General features: G+C 33.5%; 3 protein-coding genes across 4 annotated transcripts; 1 reads left to right on the top strand and 2 right to left on the bottom strand.

Annotated features, from left to right (window-relative positions):
* Positions 1-2,545: 2,545 nt before the first annotated feature.
* On the top strand, positions 2,546-5,504 carry LOC146940281 (uncharacterized). Its single transcript, XM_085757971.1, has 5 exons — positions 2,546-2,853; positions 3,335-3,474; positions 3,737-3,817; positions 3,942-4,135; positions 5,153-5,504. The coding sequence occupies exons 1-5, from the start codon at positions 2,631-2,633 to the stop codon at positions 5,259-5,261; spliced, it is 747 nt and encodes a 248-aa protein (XP_085614097.1). The 5' UTR covers positions 2,546-2,630; the 3' UTR covers positions 5,262-5,504.
* Positions 5,505-9,655: 4,151 nt separating this feature from the next.
* Positions 9,656-11,814, bottom strand: RABE1B (RAB GTPase homolog E1B). The gene is made up of 2 exons (XM_085753965.1): positions 11,095-11,814; positions 9,656-10,798 (listed from the first exon to the last, which is right to left on the bottom strand). Exons 1-2 carry the CDS (start codon positions 11,698-11,700, stop codon positions 9,944-9,946), a joined length of 1,461 nt encoding a protein of 486 aa, XP_085610091.1. The 5' UTR covers positions 11,701-11,814; the 3' UTR covers positions 9,656-9,943.
* Positions 11,815-14,740: 2,926 nt separating this feature from the next.
* WNK3 (WNK family serine/threonine-protein kinase 3) lies at positions 14,741-19,170 on the bottom strand. 2 transcript variants are annotated; one of them, XM_085753964.1, is made up of 9 exons: positions 18,947-19,170; positions 18,744-18,781; positions 18,341-18,568; positions 18,003-18,226; positions 17,741-17,898; positions 16,459-16,642; positions 16,248-16,385; positions 15,436-16,161; positions 14,741-15,164 (listed from the first exon to the last, which is right to left on the bottom strand). In XM_085753964.1, exons 1-8 carry the CDS (start codon positions 19,025-19,027, stop codon positions 15,437-15,439), a joined length of 1,776 nt encoding a protein of 591 aa, XP_085610090.1. In that variant the 5' UTR covers positions 19,028-19,170; the 3' UTR covers positions 14,741-15,164; position 15,436. The 2 variants fall into 2 exon arrangements, with proteins under 2 accessions (XP_085610090.1, XP_085610089.1); XM_085753963.1 differs by having other exon boundaries at positions 15,441-16,161.
* Between the last annotated feature and the right edge of the window lie 806 nt (positions 19,171-19,976).

Genomic DNA, 19,976 nt, shown 5'->3' with positions numbered 1-19,976 from the left:
TTTTACTTATTTTTCGGCCGAACTCCGAATTATCAAAGTTCTTTCTCCTGAGAACGTGAAAGGTTAACAAAAAAAAAACAAAAACAATTGATGGGAAATTATTTGAATCCTTTTCAGAAATAAAACTAGTTTTACTATAAATAAAACATAAGAACACTAGAATAATAATCAAATTATTTTATGTTTCAAGTGGTCAATTACTCTAAATGGATAAGTTATATGATGCACCACACACATTTTTTTTTTTCATCTTCTCCCTTTCCACTATAGAGTACATGTTTTAAGCGAAGGTTGTATTCTTTTAGCCAAATCAAGCGAAGAGTAACACATTCAAAATGTCTCAGCCGATGGAGTTACATTCCATTGTCAAGTCATGACCTTTTAGGGGTTTGGCTTTTGACATTATAGGACAAATTCATCCACCTTCTACTAAAGATGATAGTAACCGATATTGTTGATTGTTTCACACATGTAAATACACAATTTTAATCTTTTATTATCTTTAATTATCTATTACTAAAAGTTATAAAAAAATATATTAAAAAAAACTTATATTTTGAAAATATTCATAGACATAGGAGTTTAGTAAAACTCGTCATAACATTTTCACTCATTAATTTTCATAAAAAATTAGGTTTTGAAATTGATTTTGCAACTAAACGGAACCTTTTTGTTGACAAATACAGTTTGATGGTAAAAGCAATATGCAAATTCGACACTCAATATTACCGATTTAATTTATTATTTGAAACGATTTCATACATTTGTGAAAATAAGAATTAAACAATTTCCAATTTGAAAAACTTCTCAGGATAGATGCAATATTCACAATGCCTATATACTACGAAAAGATATTATTGCCTCTTATAAAATGGAGGCTTCTGTTGTCGCGCCTACTGCATACCCTCAAGTCCACCTTTGACCGGAGTGAGTGTGTGTAATTAACGGGTAGTGACTTGAGAGGAAGGTAGGGTATTACTTTTCCAAATTTGCCATTGAAAAAAGATATTAATTTATTCAGTAAAAAAAAGGTTATTAATTTATTATATTTTTAGTCAAAAAAATTTATCTTTTTTATTATATTATTTAATACTTAAAAGGATAAAATTATTCGAAAGAAATTATTAACAAAAATTATTATTATTTCAAAAAATTATTATTATTATTATTTTATTATTATTGTAGACGTGCATGTCTATTTCTCTCTCATTTTTTTTCTTTCATCTCTTCCTTTCAACTTATGACTACAAAAACAATGGCTATGGTTTTAATTATTTTAAAAACTCAATTATTTGATTGATATAAAAGAACAACATTGTAAATGTACTCCCTCCGATCTTTATTATAAAAGAAAACTCAAAAAATATTAAAATCAATACAATCATTAATTATTAAAACATTATAATTAAATAGGACAAATATATATTTTTTTTCATAATAAGGATGGGAATGAGTAATAATTTAAATCAAGAGTTAAGTTGAAACAAACAACACTTACATAAAAGTTTAATATTCACTTTATATAAAAAAAAAAATAGTCGAGTAGTCTAGCGGTTAGAAAATTCACCTTTAAAAGTGAATAAGTGGAGAACGTAAGCCCCTGTAAATATAATGCATATCCCTATCAACTGAGCTAAACTCACGAGACTATTCACTTTATATATTATACATTGTTGGTCAAAAGTATTTGGACACATTCACTAACTTGAGAAAAGTTAATTATTCAAAACAAAAAAAACTTGAGAAAATTTAAAAAGATAAAAGAATAAAATAATATATATTCTAAAAATAATTAAAAATATATGTATTTTTGTGTGTGTTCAAATTATGCAATTAAGTGTTTGTGACTATGCAAAACTTTATCTACAGTAGTCTACATATGATCATATATCAACTCTCTCATTTTCCCCTTTATTTTCTCTTTTTATTTTCCAATTCTATTTTTTTTTTTCTCTCTTTAGAGACAATGCCTATGACTTTTTTTCCTGTTTAGAAGACGAGAAAAGGACAAAATTCAGAAAAGTGAGTGTAATCAAAAGAACTCTTCTGAAGAAGAAGAAGAAGAAGAAGTGGTGCATGGTGATGAACTCTTCCCTTATTCGGAAGAAGAATTCAATCACTTAACAGACTATAGACATGCACTCAAGTGCTTCCACTATGCTACATTTGCTTCTCTCTCCTTATTTTCTTCACCCCATTTTCACTTTCTCTCTGTTTTCTCATATGCTTTTTCTTCTCTCTCTACTTTTTCAGTTTCTGCTTTAGCCCAATGATGCCAAAATTCTTTATTATCATTTGTCTCAACTCAATCAATTTTGAAAATATTATTTGACAAATGAATGTGTTACAATTGTCATTCATCTGTACAACTAACCGTTTCCTTTGAAGTTTGTACTATTTCACAAAGACCTTCTTGGCGTCAAGGGTGATCACAATTTCTTACCTTATTTTATTCACAATCTTCACTTTATATAAAATTATAATTTATTACAATAACTACAATTTACAATAATTGCTTTCCATTTGTGCTTATCACAATCTCACATAGAGGTTTTCTTGTATATAAATAAGTAGTACCTCGTAAACCATCGAAAAAGTTTTTCAGTTGAGTAATTGAGTGGTGAGTGACAATGACGATTGAAAACAAAAACATTGTGAGCTCTTCTTCATCAACTACTACAGAACTGCCTCTAAGTTTTCCTCCTCTCAGCAATCCGGCTTCAATGGAGTTTGATCCTTCTGAAATCAATGAACTCTTAAAGTCCATACCAAGGATCAGAACTCGTCCTGGCCAAGAAGACAACTTTATTGGGAATCAGGTTGATGATAAGAGTACTTCGGAGGAAGAAAAAGGTTGTTTTTTTATTTGATTTTAATAATCTGCGTGTGTGAAAAAAATGAGTTCTTTTGCTTAATAAGTTCTGTTTGATCTATGAATGTTATTGTGCTTGAATCTCTTAACTGATCATCAGACATTTTGCTGGATAGAATTGATTGATCATATGTCAAGTCTTTAATTTAGGTGATGAATTTTATTGTCTTGCTGAGTTTGATTTCATGTGCCATGAAGGTTTGTTGTAAATTTGGATGGTCGAGAAAGAAGAATTGCAAAAACAAATTTTCCCCTAATTAAGATAATTTTTTTATGATTTCATTCACACAAATTTTCCCCTAATTGCAAAAATAACTTATTTCTCAGCTTTAGCACCATTCATTTTTGTTTCTTGTTGGTATTTTGCGAGCTTGTGCATCTGTATTAGTGTGTATGTCATGCAAAATGGAGTTATTTTGATAGAAATAACTTACTTATGCTGTTCCATTTTGAACCTAACAGAAGGTGATACAATCTTCAATCCAATTGATCTTGATGCTTATTCTCCATCTGCTATAAAATGTCCTGCATGCAATTTTGACATCGAAGTTTCTGCCCTGCTTGACCGTTCGGAAGATCAGACATACGTCTCATATACTATGGTATGATATCCTGCATTTTATAATTTATGTTCAGAAAAACTTGTTGATAAAGTATTTTTTCGTTTTTATAAAATGATGTCTTTGCTTAGCTTCTAATGAAATTGAACAAAATATTTATATAGCAGCTTGATATAGTTCACTGTCCCGATCATAATAAAAAGATGAGCTTGAAGCAACCATTTTAATCAAAAACTAAGGAAAAAAATGAAACAAGACATTGAAATTTGATATCTGAATGACTGCTTCACTGTTCCTATATCAGATTTGTCCTGTGTGCCATGAAAATTTAGGGGAGGAGGCAATCAGAAATATGCAGAGTTCAAGCTTCCCAGCCTTGCCAAAGGTATTTGTTGCTTATCTTGTGATGTCTGTGCTTTAATCGTAACATAGCTCATTTTCGCATAGTATTTGATGCTTATCTAAATCAATTCATTATGGTGATATAACAATGTATGTTTTCTACATAGGACATTTGGAACCCGCGGGAGAACTCCAATGTTGATAGGGAATTGCGTGACAAGAGAGATACCATCACTAATACATATGTTCCATCTCAGGATAATGCATATGTTCCAAGCTTCGATGATTTTTTCTCAGATGAAGATACCATCAGTAATGCCTCAGACGCTGCTGTTGAAAAAGGCATTTCCAGCGGAATAAGGTATGATCCTTTTCTGGGATATGTTATAAATATCAACTATACTTACGAGTGAAAATTTCTATCTGAATTTAATAAGATTGTAACACATTTATTGTTCTCTACATGTAAAGAAATTGCTGGTTTTTGTGGTACTGAAATTATGTATGTGTTACTATAGATTTCCAAATTATTATACGTTATAGTACATTTCTCAATTTCATGTGGATCTACATGATGTCACTGGCAGTTTATTCAGTGACAGATTATCAATAGTTTCTTCATTCTATTTATGTTGAGACATTACATATAACAAACAAGATGATTATATTACCGCTTTTCACATTTTTATTTCTCTAATATTCTTTCTGTTTTTAGATTTCTTTGGAAGAGGTGTGAGTAGATGATAATATGATATCATTCTGCTGTTCTCTCTAATTAGTTCTTCCGAAATTATATCTTAAATTTGATTAAAGGAGTCTCATAATGTAGGCAAGGCAGATACATACATGTACTAAACCCACTTAAATAGCTTGTATTTATTGACTTGAGATACAATTCGTACGGTTTCTCTAAATCTCATGATCTAAATCTAGCTTTGCAGTAACCTACTATTAGTATAATTACTATATTGACAGTTTAAAGAATAATGTAGCGATTAGCGGGAGGTTTACTCAGTAACTTATCATTATTGTCTTTCTGAATATGAAAACTGTTATTCCAAACTTTGAGTTTTGTAGAGTTGTGTGACACCCATTTTATCGGAAGAATTACTTGACTTTGTGCAATATCTTCCTGTTATATATGATTCACTATCACATTCTCTCGAGAAGTGAATCTATATTCTTAGTCTATGTGAATATATTTGTTTAATTACTTGTAAAACTGTAGCAATACCTGAATTTTGAAGTGGTACCATGTCGTACATTCCAAACATTTATGCATTAAATATTTGTTGATTGTAGCTTAAGTTCTTTATACACATTATTAAGGTATGCTTTAGTTTTTGTCAAAAAATTTCTCATGGTTTTCTGTTTGCAGCTTCGAGAAAGATGCACCTGATACCAGCGATGAACAAGATGTTCAAGAGAGAAGGGATAGGGCTGCATTTGCACAGGAGCTTCTCATTTCAGCATTATTTTTAGATTAATAGAATTGATATATAGTCGTTGCGAGGAACTGCATAGTTATATCTACAGATAGCCTTGATGCTTGTAACATCAAGCATTGAGTTTTATTCTGGTGCATGAATTATTAATATAGGATAACAACATATCTTTAGCATATTGGATAGCTAGCAAATTGGATGGTTGGTTGGCTTTATTTTGTGGCAATGTGGTTACTGAACAATTTAGTTACATTTATCTATTTATAAGTTTATGTTTTACATTTCTTTATTGGGAGCCCCTAATATGGTCCTCTATTTTAAAAGGTCCATCCATGGTCCTCTTTAATTGACCTTCTAATGCAGGTTTCACTTTTTTTTTGTCCATGGCCCCATACAATGTAGTTACATTTATGCCTGCCTAAAATCCCTAGGCTGAGAAATATCATTTTGCTCCTCTCTCTTCATTTCTTTCTATTAATGGCTACAGGCCCTTCCTTCTTCCTCTATCTCATCTTCACCTTCACCCCTCCATTTAAACCATAATATGTGGGACAAAAGTTGATCAATTCACAACCGAGATCCCAACCCTTCTTGGTGTGATAGACAGAAATGTGCTGAAATGTTATTTTTTATGAAAAATATGTGGGACAAAAGTCAGATTTAGATTTTTGTCAAAAAAAAAAAAAAAGTGAGATTTAGAGAAATTGTGGGTATATGTAACCAGCAGTTGAGAGTACATTTTCATGAGGGAAATCAATTCCCTTAAAGACAAATCACCCAAGACCTACTTTTAAATGTCAAATTTCAAGATCATTTTTACGGTGAATTATAAATTGTTGTCACTGCACAAAAAACACAAGTGATAAACCAAAACAAGAACTAAGATCCAATATTTTTATTTTTATTTTTATTTTTTGACTGGATGCTCATTACTAGCTGGAGGAATCTGACTGTATATTTATTTCAGAAGAAGAAGAAGTAGTAGTATGGCTATGAAATGAGAGAAATGATTTTGCACCTACATACTTTGGTGTTATATGGAAGGGCACAAAAGTAATCTTTGCTGCTACACTTTAAAAAAGAATTTTTTTTGCTATGTGGGGCATGGAACAAATTTTTGTTTTAAAACCTGCTATAGAAAGTCATTTAGAGAGGACCATTGATGAACCCTTAAAATTGGAGACCATATTAGAGGCTCCCTTCTTTATTATCTTATCACCATGTTGTGATATACGTATTTTCATGGAAATATTTCCAAATTTGAATTGGAAATCAAATTGGAGAGACTTCTTGGTCATGATTCGATAACCAACCTATTTGATGATTCGGGTGAAGCCAAACCAGCTATCTTAACAAGGATCGAAAACACAACTTGAGGTCTTTTAGGTTGAACGAAGCATGCATGCCATGTTTGGTTTCGATTTTTTCTAAATGTTGTAACAGGGTTGAAATGCAACAATGCTCATTAAGAGATTACAAGGTCATGGACAAGGTAACAGTTTATTCCGTCTCTATTAGCATGATTTCATAAGATACGGTGATTTTGTTATAAAGAAACCATCATGATAGAAACGGGAAAATAACCAAAAATATTTCAACTTTGTTGTTTCACTTTCTTTGGCAAGAAATATTATCAAAATGGCACACTTTTTTTTACTACTCTATCCATAACTTATTCAGCCAAGAAATAAAAGTGGGGATAAAAATTGGCAACTCTGATGTTTTCATTTATTGGAAGATACGAAAATTAGTACTTTTACTGTAACCTCAAACAAACTATCGTTTTTTATTTTTTTGGTATCGAAAACTAATTTTGATTAAAAAGGATTTCAATCATTTTAGAAACAAAACTAATTTTGATTGTCATAAGATTAGCTAAATTGACAATGCCGGTATTGTTAGGCCGAACACTTTCACCTAAGTACGAACATAGGACTCCATAGTTGTGTGTGAGTTTTAAGTGGTGTTTGTCATTTCATCTACATAGGCCGGACACTTGATTAGAAGTGATTTGAATCCATTTTAGAAACAAGACTAGTTTTACTTCGAAAACACGAAACACTCAAATAATGATCGAGAAAAGGGGACGATGGTGTAAAATAGTTTTACACTTATGTCCAATAATAACTTAGTATTAGGTTGTTATTTTAAAAAGTTATTATGTTTACTGTTTACATTAGATGACGGTGTAAAACTATATGTTGTGATGCATCTTCATTAAAAAAATTGACAGAAGTCTTCATTAAATTATTAATAACAGTTAGATGTACCAAATCTTTTTTTTTTTTTTGAAGGAAGATGTACCAAATCTTTTGATCCAATGCACGAATCAATATCCATTTTCCCCCTTCCAACTCATCTTTTACTAGAAATGGTTTTATCATGAAATGAACATGAAGGAAACCTCAGCATTGTTACTAGAAATGGATTCGTGATTGTGCTAGAAATCTAAATACGAAGGAAGAGACAGAGAGTGAGATGGTTGAGTGGTGAATAGCCACTTATGCAACAAAAAAAAAATGTTTTTTTCTTTTTACAATTGACATTAACTTTAATGGAATGCAAGATGGTCATTTGACATTAATTTTTTGAATACATATTGATTGGCCACAAAGGCACAAACGCCTTTCATTAATGCTTTAATTTTGTGCTTCAAACAGTACTAATTTGGCATTCATAATCAATCTTTGAGAGGCTATAATTTAATTTTGTGCATTTAACTTGAGCGTTCAAATGAAAATGAAAAACTTGAGACTAAACGCAATATAACATAGCGAAAGACCAGGACTTTATTTTGGCATGATAGGTGGTTAGGTGATGTTCCTTTGTATAGGTGGTTTAGTCGTTTATTTGACTTAGCGACGAATAAGTCAAGTACAGTGGATGATATGTTCTCTCTAGGTTGGGAGGAAGGGGTGAGGCGTGGAGTTGGAGGAGAAGGTTGTGGGCGTGAAAGGAGGAGATGGTAGTTGAGTGTAGCTGTGTAGGCATTTACTTAACAATATTGTTTTGCAGCCTGACATTTCTGACAGGTGGCAGTGGTACCCTGACATTGAGGGGGGTTACACAATGCGTGGCGCTTATCAGATTATAACTACCCAGGTTTCTCCTTTAGTTAATGTCACGGGAGATCTCATTCGGCATAAGCAGGTACCCATGAAGGTCTCTATTCTTGCTTGGAGATTGCTGCGTGACAGATTGCCAACAAAAAAATAATCTCTTGTGGCGTTGCATTATTCAAGCCGCGGCTATCAGGTGTGTGGCGGGGTGCGGGCTCGACGAATTAGCATCTCATCTGTTTCTTCATTGCGGGCAGCATATCAAGACTTGGATTGGCGTTTTAGGAGTTGATCCTCATAATCTTCGTGATCATTTTATTCAGTTTACTCACTACATAGGACATTCGAAGACTCACCATTCTTTTCTTCAGCTTATCTGACTTCTGTACGTTTGGCTAGTTTGGAATGAACGTAATAACAGACTTTTCAATAACATCCAAACTCCCATCATAGAGCTGATGGGCAAGGTTAAATATAATTCTTTTTGGTGGCTGAAAGCTAACAAAGCCACTTTTGTGTATGGCTCTCAGAGATGGTGGTCGGACCATTTGCTTTGCTTGGGTATCGACTGACCTTTGATATTGTAATTATTAGACTGACTGATTGTATCTTGGGGTGGCCTTTTTAGTACACCGTGTGCTAACGAGGATTCATTGCCGTTGTTAATATATTTCATTTTTTATTCTTAAAATATATATATATATATATATAGTTGCAGATAATATATTTGTGTATGAAATGTGGATCACGATTCACGTCCACTCTCAACAAACTACAGTATCAAATAAGAAAGTAAAAAAAGTCCTCGTGAATTTAGCACAGTTGATAGAGAGAATGGATAATATATGGGAAAATACTTGGGTGACATTATGTCACCCAAGTATTTTCCCTAATATATGCAAGGTCCGGGGTTCAAACTCCGACACCACCACAAAAAAAAAAAAAAGTAAAAGAAAGTAAACACTCTTTTATGAGCAGCTATAATAAAACCATGATCAAAACTGCTGAAATCTAGCAACTTAGATCTCTCCACATCCACCATTAAAATTAATCAAACTTGATTTTCATTATATTAACCGCTTCTCTTGGTTTCTTTACTGCTCTCTCGCTTTCTCCATTTTACGTCAACCAAGATACAAGAGTTCATTTGTCAAAAAGAGATGGAAGAGCCGGAGCATATATGAAAGACCAGGACCAAATATATAGCATGAACATCGATCAGAGGAGGAATTAGTGAAGTTTGCTAAGTTTTCAAAACTCAATTTGCTTACATTTTCACATCATTTATTGTTGTCCATTATAGCACGCATATGAGGCATCAACCACAGATTATGGGTAACATTCAACTCTATCTAATTAAGGGTAAAACTGTAACAGTTGATCCCTCAACACAATCTCATCATTGATGCAATTTAAGGAACTCAACAATAAGAGAACAAACAAGTATAAGCAAGTAACAACAACAACTTACAAAACATCCCGATGGAAAAATAGTATCCAATTCGACTAAAGACAATCCGAAAGTTAAATTTAACCCTATAAAATTACCGCAGACAAGTTGTATGAAGGCCAAAAGTCAATTAATTGATTGCATCAAAAATAAAATAAATAAAAAGAAACTCCATTTGAAGAGTGATGATGCAGCAACTGGATAGCAATCTTCATTCACTCAATGATAGCTCCGATAACACCAGCTCCAACGGTCTTCCCTCCTTCTCTAATAGCAAACCTCATTCCTTGTTCAATAGCCACAGGGACAATGAGTTCAACCACCATCTTAACACGATCACCGGGCATCACCATCTTCGACTCCTCATCCTTGTCATTCATGATAGATGTAACTTTTCCGGTAACATCTGTGGTTCTCATGTAAAACTGAGGCCTATAACCAGCAAAGAAAGGTGAATGTCTTCCACCTTCTTCCTTCTTCAAAACATACACAATACATTCAAACTTAGAGTGAGGAGTGATAGTTCCAGGCTTAGCCAAAACCATCCCTCTTTGAATATCAATCTTCTGAACACCTCTCAGCAACAAACCCACGTTATCACCAGCCATAGCATCGTCCAAAATCTTCTGAAACATTTCCACTCCGGTCACTGTAGTGCTCCTCGTTTCCCTCAAACCAACAAGGTCAACTACATCACCAACCTTAACAAGCCCCCTTTCAATTCTTCCGGTGGCAACTGTTCCACGACCAGTGATTGAAAACACATCCTCAATAGCTAGCAAAAAGGGGAGATCTGTTTGTCTTTGAGGGATTGGTATATAGTTGTCAACTTCATCCATAAGTTTATAAATCTTATCCACCCACTCGTTATCACCACGTTTAATAGTAGGGTTTGCCACTAATGCTTCCAACGCCAATAGCGCTGAACCAGAAACAATCGGAATGTCATCTCCAGGAAATTCGTAAGACGAGAGTAGCTCCCGAACTTCAAGCTCCACAAGTTCAAGAAGCTCCTCATCATCCACTTGGTCCTGCTTGTTCAAGAACACAACCACACTCGGAACACCAACCTAAGATACCAACCAATCAAAAAACAAACAAACATTTCAACCATTAAAACCAACGATTCAAAAACCATACATAACGATAATCACCAAAATTTATATACAGACTAGACATCTATCAATAAATCTTCTACACACGCCTAAATTCCATACAGCTGTTGCATTAATTCATCACTACATTAAACAATAGTGTAACATTGCATTAAATCTTCACTAATTCTAATCCTAACTAAAATTATTAGTATTAATACTACTAATAGTCTAATACTAATCTAATAACTAGATTAAGATAAGATAATTACCTGCTTAGCGAGAAGGATGTGTTCTTTGGTTTGAGGCATAGGACCATCGGCACCGGAGACAACGAGAATAGCGCCGTCCATCTGAGCAGCACCAGTAATCATATTCTTGACATAATCGGCGTGACCGGGGCAATCAACATGAGCATAATGACGAGTTTCAGTCTCATATTCAACAGTAGCAGTATTAATTGTAATACCACGAGCACGTTCTTCAGGAGCAGCGTCAATTTCATCGTATTTTTTAGGGGCACTGTTACCTAGAGAAGCCAAAGCCATGGTGAGAGCAGCGGTTAAAGTGGTTTTGCCATGGTCGACGTGGCCGATGGTTCCGATGTTGAGATGAGGCTTTTTGCGCTCGAATTTGCCACGGGCGGCACGGACGGTGAAAGGGGAGGAGCGAGTGGTGGTTGGTTTGGAGGAGGGAGTGAGGTGGAGGATTGTGGAGGGGTTGAGGAAGGAAGAGGAGAGGCGAGTTAGGGTTAGTTTGGGACGGAGAGTGGTGGAAGGGGAGGAAATGGAAGCGGAAGTGGTGAAGGTGTGGGTGTGTGGGGGGTGTTGTGATAGTTTGAGTTTGGTGGAAGAAGATGAAGAAATTGAAATTGCCATAGTTGAATTGAAGAGAATTGAGAGTGAAGAGAGAAAGGAGAAGAGAAGAGAAGAGGATTTGTTTTGTTATCCTCTCTTTCGGAGTGAAGAGAAGAGGATTTTGTATTGTATTGTGTGGATGAAGAAATGAGAACCTCTTCTTATCGAAATGAATTGTGTTATCCTCTCACTTTTGGAGTGACGCGCCGCGGTGCACTACTTTGCTTCAGTACTTCAATCCCACTGCAGATTAGATTTTTTAACTATGCTTATTCATTAATCATAATTATTTGTTTTTTGTTTATTGTTGGTGTTTTTTTGTGGATTTGTGTTTATCACTCGTATAAGATCTTTCTAGGCTTTGTACTTTTAAAGTATTTATTTATTATAAAATTTTAAAATTTATTGTTTTTACTTATTTCAATTTTGTCTATGTAGTGTAAAGATACAAACTTAATTTTGTGATTTGATTATAATGTTATTATGTCTTTTTCTAACACATTTTTTATAGATGAATTTTAGTGGTTAATTTGTTTGAAGGTGAGATAACCAGTTGGTTTTGACAAATTATTTTTAAGTCAAATTAGTTCACTAAATTGACATCGAAAATAATCGAATCTAAAAGGGGTAATAGTCATTTTGGTCCCTGAAATTGTAATGAGTAGTCAAGATAGTCCTTCAATGTATCAAAACTTCAAAGTAGCCTCTGATTGTGCATTTTGTTAGTCAAAATAGTCCTTAATGTTAAAATATTTCATTAATATTGTCAGAATAGTCCTCCAATATACTTACTTATTGTCATATTAGTCCTTATAAGTACATATTGTCATTTTAGTCCCTATATGAAAAGAGTTATTGTGAACATTGAGAGGTTATTTTAGTGTCGATGACTATTTTGACTAACAGAATGCTCAATCAGGGACTATTTTGAAATTTTGATACAATGAAGGACTAAAATGACTAATCATTACATATTCAGGGACTAAAGTGACTATTACCCCAATCTAAAATATGTAGAGAAACACCCTCAAGTTTTTAACATTATTTCTAACATTACTTTAAGAGTAATGATATTTTGACATCCATTTAATGACAACTTTGTTGACAACCTTGGTTTTCTCACTTCTTATTGGTCAAAAACAATGGAGAGAGAAAAAGGAAGAGAGAGGATAACAACATCATGTGAGTATGAGAGAGAAATTTGTCAAAAAGTTGTCAAAAAATAGTTGTCAAAATATCATTTCTCTTACTTTAGTGTTTAAACTCATACCATTGAGTTACATTTTTGAAAACAACTATTATTTCTAACACCTATTGTTACGTAGCTTATGTACTAAAGATATTATTATATGTGGTATAATTTGGTTAAGAGAAATGATATTTTAACAAACTATTTTGTGATAATTTTCCACATCATATGTTTTTACTTTCTTTATCTATTGTTTTCTTTTCCGTGTCAATATTTATTTTTCGTGTCACACAAATAGTTGTTCAAATAACATACATCTTTGATTAAATTGAAAATGATCATCTATATTTTAAACTCTTTTTTTTTCAAATTTTTTTGTTACTTAGTTTTTAGTTCAAATACATATGTTTTCAACGTAAAATAATTTTACACATGTATTCAATGAGAAATCATTATATACAATTAATTTTAAAGAAAAAAGTATGTACATTGTTAGTGTAAAGTAGTTTTAAATTGACGTCTAATAAAAATGGAGGATTTGGCTATTGTTTTTTAAAAAATTCTTTATATAATAAGTATACGTGACAATTCAATAGATTCTTATTGGATGGTGGTGTAAAATTTTAAATCCATTAAACTCAATTTTGAAACACTCCTTTTTCTAAGGTGATGTTAATAAATAATGAATTTTCTAGTGTCTTTTTTTAAAATCTGTTTTTGTTTTACTTTTTATTTTGTTTTGACAACCACGTATATTTACTCCTTTGTGCTCTAAATATTTGGGGTATTCCCTTAAATAAACATTTTTAAGATTAGAGAAGCTCCACGGAGACTTGATTGTGACATGTATTCAACCAATGTCTCCACATTAAGGAGACTTGTTGGAAGTCAAATCCACCACAAAAAGAACTCAAGTCTTGCTCTAGTTACTTAGCTTCAAATAATGTTAGTACCTCTCTTGACCAAACAAAACAAAAAAGTTACATCTAGACCTTACTTAGCTTCAAATAAGTGAAGACCTTACTAATCGAATTGGAACATAATTCCCGCATATCCGGGGCTTAACGAGGTGCATGTTATTTTGCGAAGGTAATTCTGAAGCCACAATGGTGACACACACGAACTGAATGTTCCACTCAGTCCAGAACTGACTTTGCCTAAATCTACAAATATATAATACTTTTTTTTTTGGGTGAAATCAAATACATAATACTTACATCCTAGTGCCAAATATGATTACATAGACTTATGAAACTGACTTGACATCAGAGGGTAGAAGTGTCATTCTTCTTTATTCGATTGATCAACTATAATGAAGATCAATATTCATGGAGAAGCTAACGCTAGCTAGTGTCTCACACTGATCCTAGTATCATATATTGGAAAGTCATTCAACTCAGAGGCCAATTGCAACAAGCCAACAACCAAAAACATATTCATATATGGCTATGGAGAAGAAGCTTCACTAACACACATTTCTGGTATGCTTAACTTGAGTTAAACCACACATATTCCACAAATTTTTAAGAAATTTTGGTAGAGAAATTGAGCTCGCTTCCCTGCAAGTCCATTTAAATGGCCACACCCTTCTTTCTTCCAAGAAACTCATTAAATGGCCACACCCATCAAATAAACTCATTAACAAGAAACAAACTATGATCCTTTTATTTAGTATAGTCCTATAATTTATATTTTTATTCAAAAAATCTTGTGTTAATATAGTCCTATAATAACATGGTTATCAAAAACGAAGAGTCCCAAATCTTTAATTACTATTTTTTTTTTAAAAAAATAATAGTCTATAAACTTGATCTTAATATGCACATTTTAAATATTTCGTTCAAACTACGTTTTAACTACAACTAATTTTACTTGTTCAAAAAAAAACTATAATTAATTTCATAAAATTAAAATAATTGAAAATTATGTTCACAAAGTACAAACTTCCACCAAATTAAGTCTATGATGCCAAAATTATGAGAATACTTTGACATGATAATAAATTAAAATAATCCGCAAAGAGAACCGGGTCAAATAGTTGATCTCAAAGCCCTCAACTCCACCAACGGTGAACTCCTAGCTGGGAAGAACTCCATGTAAACTTAATATGTACAAGTATACACTTCCTATAGTTTAATAACTTGTACCAAACTATGTACAGATTTTTTTGGGAAATGAAATTGATATGATCTGGTCTTTACAATTACCTATCATTTCACTCCACGCTTCATTCATAAATACACCAACAGCATCCAAGCTCGAGAGTACACTAAGCCTTCACTCAGCCAAAATCTTCCTGCAAAGATGATCCAAAGTTATTTTGTTGCAAAGTAGATGATCCAAAGTTATGACTTGGCTACATTTCCTCCTAACATAATTTGAAGAACATTTTAATAAAAACAAATCCGTCTCTTAAGCAATCACAAACCCAAAATATGAAGAGTACGCAATTTGATCCAAGCAACATACATTAAAGATTTCAACTTCACAATTTCACAACTTCTAAGTGTCCTAATGACCACAAACCCCACAAAATGGGTATTTAGATAAGGAAAGGGAAAGCTCACCCTACATTTCACCGTCAGGCATCTGCAGGTTGCACATATTTAGAACCTGTAAGGAAATTTCTGGAGAAAATTCATTCAAAAAATCCGAGACAGCTAATTTGTGCTTCCTCTTCAGTTCGTCTAACTCATCTTGTTGCATAACCAACAAAGTTTCCAGCTTTGTTGCTATTTTATTGATGTCTTCTGTTTCAGAATCTTTCAAACTTACAGATATTTCTTCTTGAGAGGACATTCCACCAGTTGATTCAGAACAGTCTGATGTAATACTTTTTTCGTTGGAGGGGGAATCAGCAGTCCCATCACATTCCTTCCCCGTGCTATTTGCAAAGAGGCTGCCTTCCTCAGCAATCACATCCCCTTCATAAGACAAGTTTGAAGCAGCGTGCAGACATGGAGAGTTTCCACCAACCCCCTTAGGTGAGTCTGACCAGTACTTGCGACCTGAAGGTAATATTTCCAAAGCAAGACTGCCAGGAGATTCATTTCCCATAGGAGAAGCCTCAGGCATAGTTTCAAGGGTATGACCTGAATCTTGACAAGAACTATTGTCAAGAGTTTCAATGGGATTCCAATTAGGAATGTGGTATCGAATTTCGGAGTCAATCGTCATAGCAATAGTCGAAACATCTTGATCAGTAAGCTCCAACTCCTCAACCATTTCACTGGCAACAGAGATTGAAGTGTCTGCTTCAATATCGAAAGGAAAGTGGATATTTCGAATATGGCCTGCAAGCAAATGAACATCAGAACCATGAAAAAGCAAATAGATGCTCTCTTTCTTTGAAAGAAAAAAAAATAAACTAAGAGAATACCTGAGGAATCTGCAATTCTCAGTTTTAAAAATATTGTATTAACATCTCTTCTCTGGCCTTCCACTGTGAATTCCCTACCTGTCTCAGCAGAATTATCGTTGGCACTTTTTCCAATGGATTGATTATCAAAGTTATTTCCTGCATTTGATACATTGGATGGTAAACAAAAGTAGATCATTCATTTGGAGCTTTATAAGTTAAGTATATTTACCTGATTGCTGGGTTCTAGATCTCGAAGATCGACCGACGCTGTCACCATCCCAATCTGACTGAAGGAAGGGATCCATCAAGAGAGCCTTTGCAGGCAACCGTTCCGTTACATGAGCAGTACACTTTTCTATAAATGCTTTAACTTCAGGATCATTTACTTTTGCCAATGATGCTGGCTTTATTCCCTATCAAAAAAAGAAACAACAGTTATATAATCATGACAATGATAGAAGATGATAGGAACCTATGTGTATGTGGTTCTAGAAATTGTTTTCATTTTCGTTTCTATTTTCACTAATGACTACATAATCACAAATGGTAGAAGACAGAGGATCTATTTTCACTAATGACTACATAATCACTAATTACTACTACTTAAATGACTTCTTTTTTCACTTTATTTCCTATTTACAAATATTTGAACAAAAAACGGCAAAACAAAAGCAATAAAACATAAAATGAACAAGGATTTCTAAACAGTTATTTGATCACAGCACAGCATGTCAGTAAAACAGTAAAGCAAAACATATTTTTCAAAGTTTTGCATTTAAAAATTTCCATAAGGACATCTTTTCGGTAAGATTTACAATCTAAAAGGTCATAATCAAGCCTTGTCACAAGTCTCCTTAAAAACACTAATCATATCTCAAGCAATTTCATACATAAGGAACACTGAGACTTAAGATGATTCTTATAAAGAAGATAGAGCCTAATTAGAGTTCACGTGCACCAAGTAGAGAAGAAGAAAAAATTCCAATTCAGACATTATAGGATTTTTATTTTGTTATTTTAAGTTTGTCCTGCAAATTCACCAATTTTTTCTTGACAAAAGAACCCAATTAGAAGAAATTTCTGTAATATTTAACATCTGCCCAGGTTCGTGAAGTCTCCAATACTGTTATTGATAACTCAATATCTGACTAGCTGACTCGTGAAACAAGCAATAGGTCAAAAGTGATTTTATCAAGTTGATGCTTAAATTGATTCAAATGACTTTTAGTAACAAGCAGTAGTTCAAAATGATTCAAATGAAGTAAATGTCACAATGTTACATCTTAGAGACTGTTGTACAGCAGAAGTGATTTTATCAAATTGATGCTTAAATTGATGTACTATCCAAATTCCAAAGGGTTCCAGAAAACCTTAGTCTTTGGAAATTTACATGGCTTTCAGATTGAATGCTATATACATTTCAATTGAGATAGGAGTTAATAATTCTAAAACAAGTGCTCCATCACACCACAAGTAATATTGTCTCAACATTTTGAAAACAATGCACTTACAGATGTCACTTTCTTGTATATTTGAGCAGCATTGGCACATTCAACATACGGGTACTCAACAGTTACCAACTCTAGCAAGCACATGCCAAAAGCATATATGTCAACAAGCTCATTGTACTCCTCTTCATAAAGTTCTGGGGCCATAAACTCCGGTGTACCTGGGATCATGAGGGAATTACATATACTTTCAGTAACAATATTTTCACAGTAATACACATAAGAAAACAATAACACATGTAATGATTTCACAGAAAACGGTTACCTATAACACTGTGAGCTGAAGTGGCTTGTTGAAGAATAGCTGCCAATCCTAAATCACCAATTTTCACCTCCCCTTGATTCCCGTTGACAAAAATATTGTCACACTTAAGGTCTCGATGAATAACCGGTGGATTATGACTATGAAGATACGAAAGGCCCTCCAAAATCTGCCTAGACCATTTCTTCAACGCTCTCAAGTCAACATGCTTATGTTTCTTCCGGTATCTAAATTAAGAAAGGTAAACTTAAAACTCAAGAAGAGCTTGCCAAAATCTAAACGAAATCACAAATTATAAACAACAGATACATAAACATAACAACGAGCCAAAAGACACTTACTGGCGCAAAGTTCCGGATGTAAAAATTTCAGTAATGAAATTAATATTCTCATTCTTTGTATCAACCCATGAATTATAAAATTTAATAATATTCTTGTGCTTCAAAGTCTTGAGCAAATGAACTTCAGAATAAAGACGCTCCAAATCTTCAGAATTTCGCAATAAATCAGACACCTTAACCTGATTCCAAGCCACTTCAATTCCCTCCAACTCATCGAAAGCTCTATATCTACATTTCCAAATTACTATCAAGGAAAAACAAATCATCATACTTTCATTTCATCCCAAACAAATCCATGTCACATATAATAGACACAATGAATTACCTCCATAGTACATTGAATAAATATTATTAACATTTATCAATTGAGCATAAAAATTGATAAACAAATAAAAAAGGATACACTTTTTTGAAAGCCCCCTTCCCTAAAATTTCCTTGTACTGTGAAATTGAGAAAACAAAATCAGAAACACGAGATATAGTTATAGTTAGTTGTGGATCAGATCAATAGAAAGATTTGAATTTGACAATAAAAAAAAAATAGGAAATGAAAATTGAAAAAGAGAATGCAGTAACGAATTGAGGATCATGAGAGTTGAGACTAACCCGACCATAACGACCGGTGGGATCAATTTCGGCGAATTCGGTATCGGGATCATCGTCTTGTTCGGCGGAATCCGGCGGCATTGGTGAGAACCTAGCTGATATGGATTGGGTCAAATAATTTACGTTGCTATACCTGAAAATACGCTTCCGTTTCTCGTCGCTTTCTTCTTTTGCTTCAAACTAAGGAAGGAAGGTACAGTGTTGGTGACACGAGACGCAACTACACTCACGTCACGTGTTTATGTGTCTCTTATTATCGCTTTTTTAATAATTAATGTTTGTCCAGTTAAAGTACGGAAAACACATGAGATAAAAGTAAAACATTCAACACTACTATGTTAGAAACTAGTGTAACTTCCCGTGCCAAGCACGGGATTCATTTTATTTAAAAAAAAATTTAACGGGGTTTACATATAAATAGGTTTTTTTAGATATTATTTGATTTTGTTAATTTAATTTCATTTTAAAATTTTGATATTATGTGGTACTTTATCCTTGTATTTAAAATTGAAACAAAAAATCACTGTTTATTAACACAAAAAAGTTAAATTTTAAAAAAATATAATTATTTTTGTGAGAGTCACCACCCTCCTTCTCCTCCACCCTCCTTCTTTGCTCATCCTACCAAATCCAAACCTTCCCTTCACAATGTAACCCCATGCATCAAGGAGGTGGTGGTGTGATTCTTTGACCACCTCCAAGAACCCCTTTTTTAGGATTGGTTCCATCAAACCAGTCAGCACTTGCCATGGATTGTTGCTCTCAAATCTGGTTTCTAGACAGAGACAATATGATGTGGTTGTCTCATGTTTTGCAGATCAAGTTTTTTTTCTTGGTTTATTGAAACCGCCGTGAATCTCCTCTGTTTTGCGGTGGTTGGGTTAGCGAGCACTGTGGTTGTGTTTCAATGGCGGGGGTTGGGTTTTTCGACGCCATTGTTGTCGGGTTTTGTGTTATCCTACAAATCATGTTTGAATTTTTCCTTCACAGTCTGATTCTGATTATGAGCTCGACATTGCTTCAAAGTTGC

This window comes from Medicago sativa, chromosome 3, assembly GCF_051527215.1.
Source record: "Medicago sativa cultivar Bolivia chromosome 3, Bolivia_mono, whole genome shotgun sequence".
Lineage (NCBI taxonomy): Eukaryota > Viridiplantae > Streptophyta > Magnoliopsida > Fabales > Fabaceae > Medicago > Medicago sativa.
Note: the sequence above shows the minus strand (reverse complement) of the source record. Positions and strands in the feature narration are given on the sequence as shown.